At 46.2% G+C, this 15,039-nt stretch overlaps 1 protein-coding gene across 1 annotated transcript in view; it reads right to left on the reverse strand.

The window, feature by feature from the left end:
* The window catches only part of ak9 (adenylate kinase 9), a 359,309-nt gene that overhangs the window by 209,109 nt on the left and 135,161 nt on the right, over positions 1-15,039 (reverse strand). Inside the window, exons 18-19 of the mRNA XM_078542572.1 lie at positions 4,757-4,859; positions 1,843-1,925 (exon numbers count right to left, since the gene is read on the reverse strand). Of these exons, the coding sequence (XP_078398698.1) occupies positions 1,843-1,925; positions 4,757-4,859 (186 nt within the window). The remainder of the gene's footprint in view (positions 1-1,842; positions 1,926-4,756; positions 4,860-15,039) is intronic.

The raw sequence follows: 15,039 nt of genomic DNA on the forward strand, positions 1-15,039 counted from the left end.
TGATTGCTGGGTTCCCCCGCATCCAGTGTGCAATCGACTGCTTACAAATGGCCATCAAGGCACCAGTGGGTTAGACGGGTGCCTTCGTCAACAGGAAGGGATTCCACTCCATGAAGTGCGGATAGTGTGTGGCTACAGGATGCAGATTCTGCAAGTCTGTGCAAGGTACCCTGGCAGCTCCCATGACGCTTACATCCTGAGACACTCCCAGGTGTCGAGGCTCTTCTGTGCTCCAGCCCGACTAGATGGATGGCTGCTGGGTGACAAGGGCACTCTTTGCCTTCACCTGCACATCAAGCGAGTATGAAGTGCCCTCACAAATGTGCACTGACATTCTAGCCGCCGATCTAATGCCTACCAAGGTGCTGGTACCTGCGCTGGTACCTGCTTCAGAGAGCGTGTGTGACGCAGGTGCAAATGAAGCCCGGTGGTCCTCTGGTGTCAAGGGTGGCCCTTCGGGGTCCAAGTACATGTCATTAATTAAAGTCACCGCACTGTCACTGTGCATGCCAGGCACCCTGGTGAGACAATGGAGATCCGCATCATGGTGCCATCATCTTTCAATGATCAATGGGGACTCTGGGTTCGAGGCCCCCGCCAATGACGAGACTACACTAGAATGGTTGCACAATCTGAAACTCCCACCTCTGTGCACTGCGCTCTTATCTTCATCTGGCACCCCCAGCTCTCCACGCCCGATTGCATAGGGAGCATACCAGCTCTCGAGCTCTAGGGCATCCCACTTGAATCTGGTGAGCAGCAGCAGGTTGGGTGGGCCTCTGTCTGTACATGCCCCTCTGCTTGGTTATGGTTCGTCTTCTCCTGAAAGGACAGAGGAGCATTGATTAGTCTACTCTCTACCTGCTGCGCTATTGCAGCCTGGCCAACCCCAGCTGAGGAACACCTCGCAGGACACATCTGAGTCGTGGCCCTCAAACCACAAGGCACTCAGTCCAAGCAGCCAGGGCTCACCCACTTGTCCAACTCCGGCATCATTGACAGTTGGCACTCAGGCTCTAACATCCCCAAGGTCCACAGAGGAATGGCCACACCTTAACACGTCTGCACACTGACCCATGCCAACACGGTACTCACCCTTCCTGAGTGCAGTAGGTCACTGAACTGCTTCCAGCACCGCACCACGTCATGACTGCTCACCAGCGCTGCCACCTCCTCCGATGCCCTCTTTGAGAGGTGTGATGGGCTCCTCCTCTCATCTCTGGGGACAAGGCTGTCCATCCTGGCAGCCATCTCCTCCGGCAAGGCTGCGAGGCCCTCATCCGAAAATTGGGGAGCCGAGTGCCCACTCAACCTGCCCTCCTGCCTGGCATCTCCAGCAGCACTCAATTCCATCAAGAATTTGCAGAACAAACGTCCTTCCGTGGCAGCCCTTCTGGGCTGTCTGGGCCATTTTAAAAATGGCCACCAGGTCGCCATTGGACCTGGCAACCGTCAGCCCCCACTTGGCTCTTCCCGACCAGTGACGGAGTTGCATTTCACGCTGGGTGGGCCTTAATTGGCCCGCCAGCGTGAAATCGCAGTCGGGGGCCGATCGCAGGCAGCGGACCGTTTCTCGGCCGCTCAAAGTGCGCCAACCGTGCCTTAAAATTCTGCCCATTGAATGGCAAAGCAGGCTTGAGGGTCATATGGTCTATTCCTGCACCTATCTGTATTATTCCTAATTTGAATTGAGAAACTTTGAAATAAGAGCAGTAAACTGTAAGTCAAAATTTAAGCTTTTTCACTTTTGGATATCACTAGGATCAAATGTGCAAGTTAAAAAAAATGGATTGATAACATATTGTATACTATTGTGGAACTCATTTTGTTAAAGTAACATACCTTCATCTTCCCCTTTCATCTCCAGTGATTCTGTCTGTTGATTTTCTATTTCTGCGTCTCTTAAAGCTTCTAACATGGCTTGTCTGTGGAAATAGCACATCATAATTATTATCTGCTTTGACTCCTGTACCATTCAGGACGAGCTGGGGTGGTGCAGTGGCAATGTCACTAGACCTGTATTCCCAAAGCCCAGCCTATGCCCCAGGGACACAGGTTCAAATCTCACCAGGACAGCTTGTGGAATTTAAATTCAATCCAATCAGCAATCCTACCTAGTTCACTAATGCTTTTTAGGGAAGGAAATCTGCTTTAATGTGACTCCATTGCTGGGGTTGGGGTTGGGGTGGGAGGGGGGCAAGCACAGACATTTGCACAGATAAGCGCTCTGAAAGCAAGGAGCTGAAGATTTTTAAAAACATAAATAAAGAATTTAAAAATGTTAAAAACATGTCCCCTTGTGTACTCTGTATTAAATGAGATTTCGACATTTTTATTTTATTCTTAATTCCTGTTGGAAACAGAGAGAAGGGATGAATGGGTCTTTTTCCGTTTGGCAAGCTGTAGCTAGTGGAGTGCCACTGAGATCAGTACAACTATTTATAATCTACATCAATGATTTGGATGAAGATGAATGTATGGTAGCTAAATTTGCTGATGACACCAAGATAGGTAGGAAAGTAATTGTCAAGAGGAGGTAGAGAGTCTGCAAAGAGGTATAGACAAGTTAAATGAGTGGGCAAAAATTTGGCAGATGGAGTATAATGTGGGAAAATGAGAACTTGTCCACTTTGGTAAGAAGAACAGTATACTATTTAAATGGAGAGAGATTGCAGAACTCGGTAGTACAGAGAGATGTAGATGTCCTGGTACACAAATCAAGTTAGTATGCAGGTACAGCAAGTCATTAGGGAGGCAAACGGATTGTTTGTTGTTTATTGCAAGGGGAATGGAATATAAAAGTAGGGAAGTTTTACTGCAGCTGGACAAGGTATTGGTGAGACCACATCTGGAATACTGTGTACAGTCTTGAACTTCTTATTTGAAAAATAAGTTACAATTGCATTAAAAGCAGTACAGAGAAGGCTAACTTGACTGATTCTGGGATGAAGGGCTTATTCTATGAAGAAAGGTTGAACAGGTTGGGCCTATACCCATTGGAGTTTAGAAGAATGAGAGGTGATCTTACTGAAACTTATAACTCCTCCACCACCGACGCACAGTAGCAGCAGTGTGTACCATCTACAAGATGCACTGCAGGAACTCACCAAGCCTCCTTAGGCAGCACCTCCCAAACCCACAACCACTACCATCTAGAAGGACAAGCGCAGCAGACAAGTACTCCCTCCACCACTGACCCACCAGTAGCTGCATCAGATACTATCTACAAAGAGCAGTACAACAACTCACCAAGGTATCTTCAACAGCACCTCCAATCCATAACTTATACTACCTATTAGGACAGGGGCAGCAGTCCCATGGGAACACCACCACCTCAAAGTTGCCCTGAAAGCCACCATCCTAATTTGGACATATATTGCAATTTATCATCGTCACTGGGTCAAAATCCTGGAATTCCTTACCTAATAACTCTTTGGGAAGATCTTCATCACATGGACTGCTGTGTTTTAAGGAGATGGTTCATCATTACCTTCTCCCAACAAAAAATGGACAATAAATGCTGGCCTTTCCAATCATGCTCACATCCCATGAATGAATTTTTTTTTGTACCTCCTGGCTCCCCAAAGCCTGTCCACCGTCTACAAGGCACAAAGTCAGGAGTGTGATGGAATACTCTCCACTTGCCTGGATGAGTGCAGCTCCCACAACACTCAAGAAGCTTGACACCATCCAGGACAAAGCAGCACACTTGATTAGCAGCCCTTTCATAAACATTCACTCCCTCCACCACCGACAAACAGTAGCAGCAGTGTGTATCATCTATCACTGCACTGCCAAAACTCACCAAGGCTCCTTAGGCAGCAACTTCCAAGCCCACGACCACTACCATCTGGAAGGGCAAGGGCAGCAGATACATTGCAACACTACCACCTGGAAGTTCCCCTCCAAGTTACTCACCATCCTGACTTGGAAATATATCGCCATTCCTTCACTGTTACTGAGTCAAAATCCTGAACCCTAACAGCACTGCGGATGTACCTACCCCACCTGGACTGCAGCAATTCAAGAAGGCAGCTCACCACCACCTTCTCAAGGGCAATTAGGGATGGGCAATAAATGCTGGCCAACCAGCGATGCCCACGTCCCATTAATGAATTTTTAAAAAGATGCTTATACTGCTGTTGCTTCGTTATACCTCTTTTGGAACACATAAACAAATAAAACAACGCATTACCAATTAAGTGCCCATTTAAGGGGACACTATTACCCCACTGTAATAAAAGTTTAAGGAAATTTATCAACTTAAATTAAAATAACATTCCCAGGGTTGATAATGCACCCCAGTGCCCAAGGCATGTTGTTTACTGATAGAGCTGCAAGCACTTTAAAACAAATTAATATTTCCCTATCCCATCTCTGCTTGCACTGTTCTCCCTCTCTCCAAGCCCAACTTACTGCTCAATGTACTCCCTCAACCACCTTTGTACTCATAATATGCTGTTCCCTCTTGCATTTGCCACCATTACTGTCCCAGGAACTAACATTGTCCACTCCCTCAGATTACCTACCACCTAGTTCCAGCAACAAGCCTATCCCCAACCTCAAAAAACTCTCACTTGCTGTCATGCTTTCATCAAAGGTACCCATCTGCAGTTTCTCTTCCCTGCACTTCTATCTCCAAACTTACCCTTTGCACCTCAGGTGGAAAAAACAAAAATACAAAGACATACAAAAAGGCACAAGCAAATCAAATCACACAAGAGAAAAGCAGCAATAAGAAAGCTGATGTACTCACGCATCAAGTTTCTTTTTTGCTTCCACTGCTTTAAGTCTATGTATCATTTTGACTTCAATCTGATCTTTATTTAAAGTATACAATCTGCTTAGCAGGAATTTTCCTAAAGGCATTAAGAAGCATACAAGACATCACAATTCTATTTTAATACAGTTTACCAATTATCAAAGTAATCTATCGTGGTACATTCTGACACTAACAAAGGAACAGAATATAAAAGATTGGTAAAATTTTCCTCAATTTTAAGCGGGCGGGTTCTCTGATAATCATTAAAAAAGGAAAATGTCAAAATAACACAAATTTAAAGTTTCAAGATCAATTTTTATATTTGAATACCTTACACATGCAAGATGGGGGAGGTGGTGGCATACTGGTATTGTCAATAGACTGGTATAACAGAGACCCAGGGTTAAGCTTTGGGGACCAAGGTTCAAATCCCACCATAGCAGGTGGTGAAATTTGAATCCAATAAAAATCTGGAGTTAAAAGTCTGATGATGAGCATGAAACCATTACAGATTGTCGTAAAAACCCATCTGGTTCACTAATGTCTTTTATCAAAGGAAATCTGCTGTCCTTACCCGGTATACATGTGACTCCAGACCCACAGCAATGTGGCTGACTCTTAAATGCCCTCTGAACAAAGGCAATTAGGGATGGTTAATAAATGCTGGCCTAGCCAGCGATGCCACATCCCATTAACAAATTTTTTAAAAACGTGTATGTTGAAATTGTCAAGTTGCCATATGCTGGTTTTAAAAAAATGTAGGTAAATAAATACCTTCGGAGAATTGAATTATTTGGGTCAAAACATTGGCTACAAAATTCCCTTGTGTAGAGGACCTAGCGCTGCTTTCCCAGGGGTTTGCAGCACTACCAGTGGCTTCCTGTGCACACTGTGTTTGGTGAAGAGAAGGGAGCACGCGGGGGCACCCCTGAGCACATTGAAAGGTTTCGAATCGATACTAACTTCACTCAGCCCAAACGGTTGAGGCAACACCAGGATCCCTAACTTGGACATTGCAGGCTTAGACAATTTTTCTGCTACAGAATGGGCCCTACACGAGCATTATTTAAAGGGCCAGGCACCCAAATTGTTGGTGAGTTCCTGGATTTGTGAGAGAATGTTGCTGCACCCTCTTAGGAGGAGCAGAGGAATAGGTCATCTGTCCACTCAAAGGTTGCAACAAATATAGAGGGGCAACAGTGCAAGTGCCTTTGGGTCTACAGCAAGACAGGGAGATGGCACAGAGGCAAGCTCTGCAGCATGCCCTCTGCTGACTTCAAGCCAGACTCCGCCATGCTCCTTGACAGTGACAGGAGGCTGCCTGGTAGGCATAGGTTCTGTCATAGCCAGTCCAAATGATGCTATGAGCCATCTCCTCTGTAGGGCTCAGGAGATGCAGGTGTCCTTAGAGTCAGAGTCATTACGGCACAGGAGGAGGCATTTTGGCCTGTATAGTCCATGCCAACTCTCTGTCCAGCAGTCCAATCAGTCCCATTTCCCTGCTCTAATCTTGTAGCCCTGCAAGTTTATTTCTTTCAAGTGCCCATCCAACTTCCTTTTGAAATCATTCATTGCCTCTGCTTCCACAACCTTCATAGGCATCGAGTTCTGGGTCATTACCACTCGCTGCATGAAAAAATCCATTCCACACATCCCTCTGGCATCTCTTGCCCAAAACTTTAAATCTGTTTCCCTCAGTCCTAGTTCCATCAGCTAATGGGAACAGTTACTCTATGTATCCTTGTCTAAACTTGTCATAATCTTGTACATCTCTATCAAATCTCCCTCAATCTCCTTTGTTCCAAAGAGAATACCAGCATCTTTAACATAACCTTGTAGCTAAAATCCCTTGTCCCTGGAGCAATTCTGGTAGTCTCTGCACTCTCTCGTGGACCCTCACAGCTTTCCTAAAGGGTGATGCCCAGAACTGTGGCCTACCTAACCAGAACTTCATACAGGTTCAGCATAACCCGTGCTTTGCTAACTGCTTCCTCAATATTTCCGGCCACCTTCAAAGACCTATGCACATGAACCCCCTGATCCCCCTCTCCCTGTACTCTTTTTAGATCTGTGCCATTTAGTCTATATTGGCTCTCCCTATCCTTTCTGTCAAAATGCATCACCTCTGGATAGAAATAATTTTATTAGTTTGGCAGATGGCCAGATTTTTAGGTTAGATAGGGGTGATGATCATCAATTTTAGTAAAGAAATGGAAGCCATTTAAATAAATCTACATGGCAGTTACTATATTTAAACCCGTGTATTAAATTCCATTTTCCATTTGTCTGTCTATTCTGCTAGGTTTATCCTGTTGCAGTCAATTGGTTACATTTTCACTGTAAACCACAATATCAACAAAAAAAGTGTACCTTGGAGAACACCACTACCATCCTCCAGTCTGAAAAAAAACGTTCATTCGCTATTTTTGTCACTACAAACACTGACCTTCCTATTCCATGTATATCAATTTTGTTAACCATCCACCAGCCTTTTATGTGGCACCTTGTCAAAGACTTTCTTAAATTCCATATAGACAACATCTATTGCTTTCCCCTCACATTCTGTTACTTCATGAAAAAACTCAATTAGTTAAGCAGGGTCTGCCTTTTACAAATCCATGCCAGCTCTCCTTAATTAACTCAAACCTCTTGAAGTACCTGTTGATTTTTTTCCCAGAATATTGTTTCTAAAACCCTTACCCACCAACGATGCTAAACTAACTGGCGTATATTTACAATGACAGTCTTTACATCCTTTCTTGAATAAGGGTGTCACATTTTGCCAATTCTCTAGCACCTCCCCCGTATCTAGGGAAGATTTGATCCACTTCAAGAGAGAGGGCAGAATGTCAGTGATTGTGTTGCAGTGTGTCTGAATAGCTGGAGATATGTGGTCTCTATTGAGAGAGGTGGGTGTGAGGCTGGCAGCACTGGAAGATGTGTGACGGTTAGCTGGAGGATCTGAAGGATAAGTGTGAGTCCTTAGTGCCAGAGATTGGTGCTGGGCTCCACTGGGGACATCTGTAGGATCGCTCATCCACATGCAAATGCATACATGAGATAACAAATGCCCTTTTTGCCAAGGTCCACAATTACGTCAACTTCAACAGAGATCGAGCAAGCCAGGATGCCAGAGCACTGGGCTTTGCAGAGATTTCCAGATTCCCACAGGTGCAGGGTGCAATCGACTGCATTCATGTGGCTATAAAAGCTCCCTGGCAACAGGCACTCCAATACATAAATATGAAAGGCTACCACTTGCTCAATGGATAGCTGCTCTGCAACCATGATAAACTGATCATGCAAGTTTGCAGCAGATATCCAGGAAGCATCCACAGCTCATACATCTCAAGTAGATCGCAGATCCCAGACATCTTCAAGGGACCACACAGGATTCAGGGTTGCCCCCTCAGTGGCAAAGGGTACACGCAAAGAACATGGTTGATTACACTCGTATAGCAGCCACAGAATCCTGCAGAGAGAAGGTCCGACATGCCGCTACCTGAATGTTGGTACAGCACACCATAGGTATCTTAAAGATGCGATTCTGATGCTTGGACAGATCTAGCAGAGTACTCCAGTACACTCCTCAGAGGGTCTCACGGATATTTGTGGCTTGCTGTGCGCTGCACAACCTGGTGCTGCTAAGGAGGGAGGGCTTACCAGATGTTAACATGAAGTAGCTGCATGCCTCCTCCGGTGAGAACATCAAAGAGGGCATTGTTTTTGAGGAAGCCAAGCGTGCAGGGGAAGAGGCCATAGTATGAGCCAGATGAGGCAGGCATGCAATTGACGCCCTCAGAGCCACTATATTCCGCGAGGACGACGATAAGTTGCAATGAGTACTCTCTTGGACAAGTGCGCTCCATCATGGGCAAACATGACCACCAGCATTGTGATTCCTTTCATTTCAACCATGCACTTCAATATGAGAGTGAATAGTTACACATCAGGCTCACATTGTCCTGATATTTTGAAGGATAATGAAGCCTTGGGAGCATGTGTCCTTGCTGAGATGAGGTGCTAATTGGAGGAGGGAGTCCCGGCATCAGACGCCAGAAGGTGCTGCCTCTTCAAGTGTCTCTCCAGCATCCCAGTCGCAACGGCGGCCTACAAGAGCCAGGAACTGTTCCATTATCCTCAGTGGGCTGGTAGCTGTATGCCTTCAATCTGATAAAGCTCCTCAAGGAGATCTATCCCCAGCAATGGGAGAACATAGTCTGTGTTCAGTCTGTGTTCAGATGGTGAAACTGATAGGTGATGCTTGGGCCAAGGCAGCAGAGGGCATTCTGCAAGTGATGACTGATGATCAGAGATGACTCAATCCTCTGTGCCACCTTCTTCTCTATCACATTAACAGCCGGCACTCTCAGTTATGGATTCTGGCCTGCTTTTATCCTCACCTTACTATGCATGTGGACCATCTGAGGATGACGACGTACAACCACTTGCATGCCAGGCATTAAATTGCCTCCTCTTTAAGACTCACATTGTGCCCTCATTGCCAACCCTGGCCCTTGCAGACTCCAAACTGTTCAGACACCATGAAGCCCTTAAGGTCACAAGTTGTTGCTAGTAAAAGGCACACTTCAGCTACCGTACATCCTCGCTCCTATCCCTTTGCTCCCCTCAACATTGTCTAAAGCTATGATGTGCGCTTCCAGAGCATGCTCAAAGGCCCTATTGACCACCCAAAAAAAAATCATCATTTGCAATTAGCATCACTTGTCTCGGCGATGTTTAGGTAATGGGATGCACCCAACATTGTGATGAAAGCCTTGTGGCTGCAATATAGACAATTACAGATTGAGAAAGGCTCAAGGTTGTTGGTTCAAGCGCCAAGGCAACAATGTGGCTGAGAGGGGCAGAGCTTGGGTACCTTGAGGTGGCAAGGTGCTCCCACTTATTGGTGAGTTTAGCAGATGTACACTCGGAAAGTTGGAAACATGGTTGGCAGACAGCAGCACACACAAGCTCTAAGTATGGACTCATTGCATGAAAACCCTGTCAGATGACAAAGAACACATAGAGTTGTATGATATATGATCCTTCTCCATATGTAAACACATCTCTCACCTTTCAAGAATGCAGACGAGAAAGGAGAACACCTCTGCCTCAATCTTACACAGCCAAGAATAAACATGACATGACCCTAAAAAGCATGTCAGCAAGGTTCCTTCCAGAAGCACGTTTAACATTAAGGTCAAGGCATCACTGATGATGAGAATGATCTGAAAAGGGGGCACACACTTTGGTGATAAGGATGCACACTACATAGAGAGGCCCATGATAGCGACATCCGCAATAAGTGGGGCCATGGTATCACACCTGATTGACAGCAACACAGTTCATCATTAAAAAGAGGCATGCACAAGAGGAAATGTGAAATGAGTGCAATTCTAATTACATTTGTGAACATTATATAAATGTTGTGAACACCTGTGCCACCGTTGTGCTTGATCCTCCTAACCCTACTGCTACATCTGGATGCTTCCCCAACATCCACAGTGGAGGTGGAGGCAGCCTGCTGACTGCTACACCCTGTTTTCTGTGATGAAATTGGCGGGCGTCCTCTGGAGGCCCGAGACCTGGAGCGCCCCGGCCCGCTTTGCGTGGCCAGCTGTGAGGCAGGTGCGCCCTCCTCGGCCCGTGGAGCTGGAGGTGATGGGGTCACAGGAAGACAGGATTGGGATCAGCCGGTCAGTCCCGGAGTCACCTGGATGGATGACCCCGAGGTGTCCAGCTGTTGTTGCTCCTCCCTATGGGTGCCCAAGAGCCCCTGGCTGACTACTTGAGGAGAAAGGACAGCTGGAGTGAAATCAAGGCTCCGCTTTCCCCTTTCACATAGCCGCTCATGGGTGCAACCAATGGCTATAGCGATGGAGTGCTGCTCCTGCAACAGTGCAGAACCAGTGTATGGACCAAGGTCTCCATGGTGACCGCCATCCTAACAGTTGCCCTCAGTGTGTTGGCGTGCTGGCGCTATCAGCTCAGGCTGAACACAGACAGACTCCTCCATCATCCATTGCAATCTGAGAAATGCAGCTGCCATCCCTCCCTGATGTTGCCGTGATTGTTGCTGCAGCTCCACCAACTGATTTAGCAAGTCCGGGGGCTCGTCATCCGACACTGCAGAATCGTGGCCTCCAAGAGCGCTCCGGTTGCCGGCAACCTCCGGTGTCGCTGCCTCTGCCTGCTGCAGACCAAATTGTGCGTTGTGCTCGCCAGATTGTGACCCCGAGAACTGAGTACCACCGAGGTGTGTGACTCTGTGACAGGCTTTCATCGGTACTGTCCTCAGGTTCCTCATCTGAGGCATTGTCAGGGCTCAGGCTAAGGGCCTGGCTGGTTGAGGGCTTGGCAGCTTTGCAGAGGTGCCTATGAACGAAAGTAGAGATAATTAGTGCATGGCAGGCAACTCTAAAACAGGACAATGCACTCTCAGTATCATCATTTCAGGGATGAGCTGGTGCAAAGGTCCTCACATGGGTGTTTGCTGCCGACCTCACCGTTGCCACAGGCATGGTCCACACTCTCTCCGACCAGCCCGATGGCTCTGTTCTCAAAGACAACGAGGACCTTGAGTTCTGGCATTCCACCCACCTAGTCTGGGGCCTCTCCCTGTGATTGTTTGCGAGCTTGTCCTGCATAAAGACAGATGGAGAGAGTGAGCAGGATGCATGTTAGGGCAGTAGATAAGGATGCCTGCTATGTGTGGGCGGTGAGTGGAACGATGGATAAGATGAGGACATACGAACATACGAAACAGGAGCAGAAGTAGGCCAATTGGCCCCTCAAGGCCGCTCTGCCATTCAATAAGATCATGGCTGATCTCTTTGTGTTTTGAGTTCCAAATTCCCATCTACCCTGACAACCTTTGATTCCCTTGCCTAACAAGAATCTATTTACCTCTGCCTTCAAAATATTCAGTGACCCCACCTCCGCTGCCTTCTAAGGCAGAGAGTTACAAAGTCGCACAACCCTCTGAGAGAAAAAATTTCTCTGCATCTCTGTCCTATAAGGGCGACCCCTAATTTTAAAATAGCGCCCCCTAGTTCTGGACTCACCCACAATCAGAAACATCCTTTCCACGTCCACCTTGACAAGACCGTTCAAGATCTTATATACTTCAATCAAGTCACCCATCACTCTTCTAAACTCCAGTGGGAACAAGCCCAGTCTGTCCAACCTTTCCTCAGGAGACAACCTGCTCATTCCAGGTATTAATCTAGTAAACCTCCTCTGAACTGCCTCCAATGCATTTACGTCCTTCCTTAAATAAGGAGCCCAACGCTGCACCCACTATTTGAGATGTGGTCTCACCAATGCCCTGTATAACTGAAGCATAACATCACTACTTTTATTCAATTCCTCTTATAATAAAGAATAGCATTCCATTAGCCTTCTTGATTACATGCTGTACCTGCATATTAACTTTTTGTGGCTCAGGCACGAGAACACCTAGATCCCTCTGCACCTTCGAATTCTGCAGTCGTTCTCCATCTAAGTAATGCTTGGCTTTTTTATTCTTCCTGCCAAAGTGAACAACTTCACATCTGCCACATTTTTGCCCACTCACTCAATTTATCTATATCCGTCTGCAAACTCCTTATGTCTTCTTCATAACACACTTTCCTACCTATATTTGTGTTGTCGGTAAATTTAGCTACCCTGCCTTTGCTCCCCTCATCTAAGTTATTGATGTAAATTGTAAAAAGTTGAGGCCCCAGCACAGACCCCTGTGGGACTCCATTCGTCACATCCTGCCAATCAGACAAAGACCCATTTATGCATACTCTCTGTTTTCTGCCAGCTAGCTAATCTTCTATTCAAGCTAATATGTTACCTCCTACACTATGAGTTTTTACTTTCTAAAATAACCTTTGATGTGGCACCTTTTCAAATACTTTCTGGAAATCCAAATACAGTACGTCTAAAGGCTCCTCTCTATCCACTGCACATGTTACTCCTTTAGATAACTCTAATAAATTAGTTAAACATGGTTTCCCTTTCATAAAGCCATGCTGACTCTTCCAATTACCTCGCTTTTCTAAGTGCCCAGCTATAACCTCTTTACTGATCGACTGTAACACCTTTCCCACGACAGACGTCAAGCTAACTGGCCTATAGTTTCCCATTTTCTGCCTCCCTTACATCTTGAATAGAGAGGCTATATTTGCTAGTTTCCAGTCTGATGGAACCTATCCAGAATCTAGGGAATTTTGGAAAATTAACACCAACGCATCTTCTACCTCACTAGCCACTTCTTTTAAGACCTGAGGATGAAGTCCATCTGGACCCAGAGACTTGTCAGCCCGCAGCTCCATCAGTTTGCTCAGTACTGCTTCCCCAATGATTGTAATTTCACAAATTCCTCTCTTCCCTCCACTTCCCTATTTACAGCTACTACTGGAATGTTTTTTATATCCTCTATAGTGAAGGACACAAGCTCCAGAGGAGATAAGCCTAGATGGAGATGTGAAGGTGTGTGTGTGTGAGCGGTGATGTCCCTTGAGCTGACAGTGTGTGGGATCCCTGTGAATGTCTGATGGACTTGTGTGGATTGAGAGTGACCAGACGGTTGACTTATGGAACGGATGAGATCATTCATCCTCTTTCTCCACTGGGTGGCTGACCTCCTTTGTACAGCATTAGCACTGACAACCCCTGCCACCACCTTCCAAGCCAGAGTGGTGAGGTTGGTGGACCTCCTGTGGCCATCACAGGGATAGAGGACATTGCGGCGGGTTAGGGTTAGGGTTGGGGGGCAAGTGCCCCAGGGAGGCAACACTAAACTTGAGGGCTGCCATCTTCTTGGCTTTCGGGACTATGTCTTCAGCAGTCCTGGGCTGCATGCATTGAGAACGTTGTGCACGGTTGCTGTTTAAATATGGCGCCCGGAGTAAGGAAGTGGTGTGCTCACAGCCTGGTGGGCAAATCAGTGGCCGCCTTCCCACGATCTGAGTGTTTCCCATGTGTGCATAATTAATGAGGCAGGAAGCAGATGTTAAGGCGCAAAATCCTGCCATGGTGGCTGGTGCTGAGAAACGCTGTTTTTACGCCCACCAACATACTTAGTGCATGGTGGAGAAAATCCCACCCATGATTCCTGAATAATGCCAGTGGGCTTGTTACAATAATGAGGTTTAGAAGGTCATTTTAATTTGGAACTGTAGCTTTAAATTTAGGATAAATGAAGGGGGTCATGTGACCAGTCTATCTGGCAGTAAGATTGGGTGGTTGGAGAAAGCTTAGATTGTTTTACTGAGAAGAAGGTGCAAGGTATTTACTCTTGGAGACCAATGGCAACAGTCTCTGAGTTTACAATGAGTAGGCCCTGAGTCTCCCAAAGTCCCAGTCCCAACTATCAGGTTGTAAACAGTTGGGCTATAAACTATCCATTTACTTCTAAGATGAAAAGGAGATGTGGTTAAGGATAGCTAATTAGCATTTTTATCTGGATGTAAGGTTGATGTGTTGCACATTGCCATGGGGAAGAGGGCAGACAAAGCTAGGTCTCGTTACACATTTCCCTCTCTCAATTTAAAGCCATTCAGATAATAATCTGCCTTCCTGTTTTTGCTACCAAAGTGGATAACCTCACATTTATCCACATTACACTGCATCTGCCATGCATTTGCCCACTCACTCAGCTTGTCAAAATCACACTGAAGCATCTCTACATCCTCCTCACAGCTCACCCTCCCACCCAGCTTTGTGTCATCTGCAAATTTGGAGATATTACATTTAGTTCCCTCATCTAAATCATTAATATATATTGCGAATAGCCGGGGTCCCAGTACCGATCCCAGCGGTACCCCACTAATCACTGCCTGCCATTCGGAAAAAGACCCGTTTATTCCTACTCTTTGGTTCCTGTCTGCCAACCAGTTTTCTATCCATCTCAATACACTACCCCCAATCCCATGCGCTTTAATTTTACACGCTAACCTCTTATGTGGGATTTTGTCGAAAGCCTTCTGAAAGTCCAAATAAACCACATCCACTGGCTCCCCCTCATCAACTCTACTAGTTACATCCTCGAAAAATTCCAGTAGATTTGTCAAGCATGATTTCCCTTTTGTAAATCCATGCTGACTCGGTCCGATTCTGCCACTGTTTTCCAAGTGCTCAGCTATTAAATCTTTTATAATGGACTCTAGAATTTTCTCCACTACCAACGTCAAGCTGACTGGTCTATAATTCCCTGTTTTCTCTCTACCTCCCTTTTTAAATAGTGGGATTATATTAGCTACCCTCCAATCTGTAGGAACTGT

The sequence above is a fragment of the Cetorhinus maximus genome, chromosome 5, assembly GCF_964194155.1.
Source record: "Cetorhinus maximus chromosome 5, sCetMax3.hap1.1, whole genome shotgun sequence".
In the NCBI taxonomy this organism is placed as follows: Eukaryota; Metazoa; Chordata; class Chondrichthyes; order Lamniformes; family Cetorhinidae; genus Cetorhinus; species Cetorhinus maximus.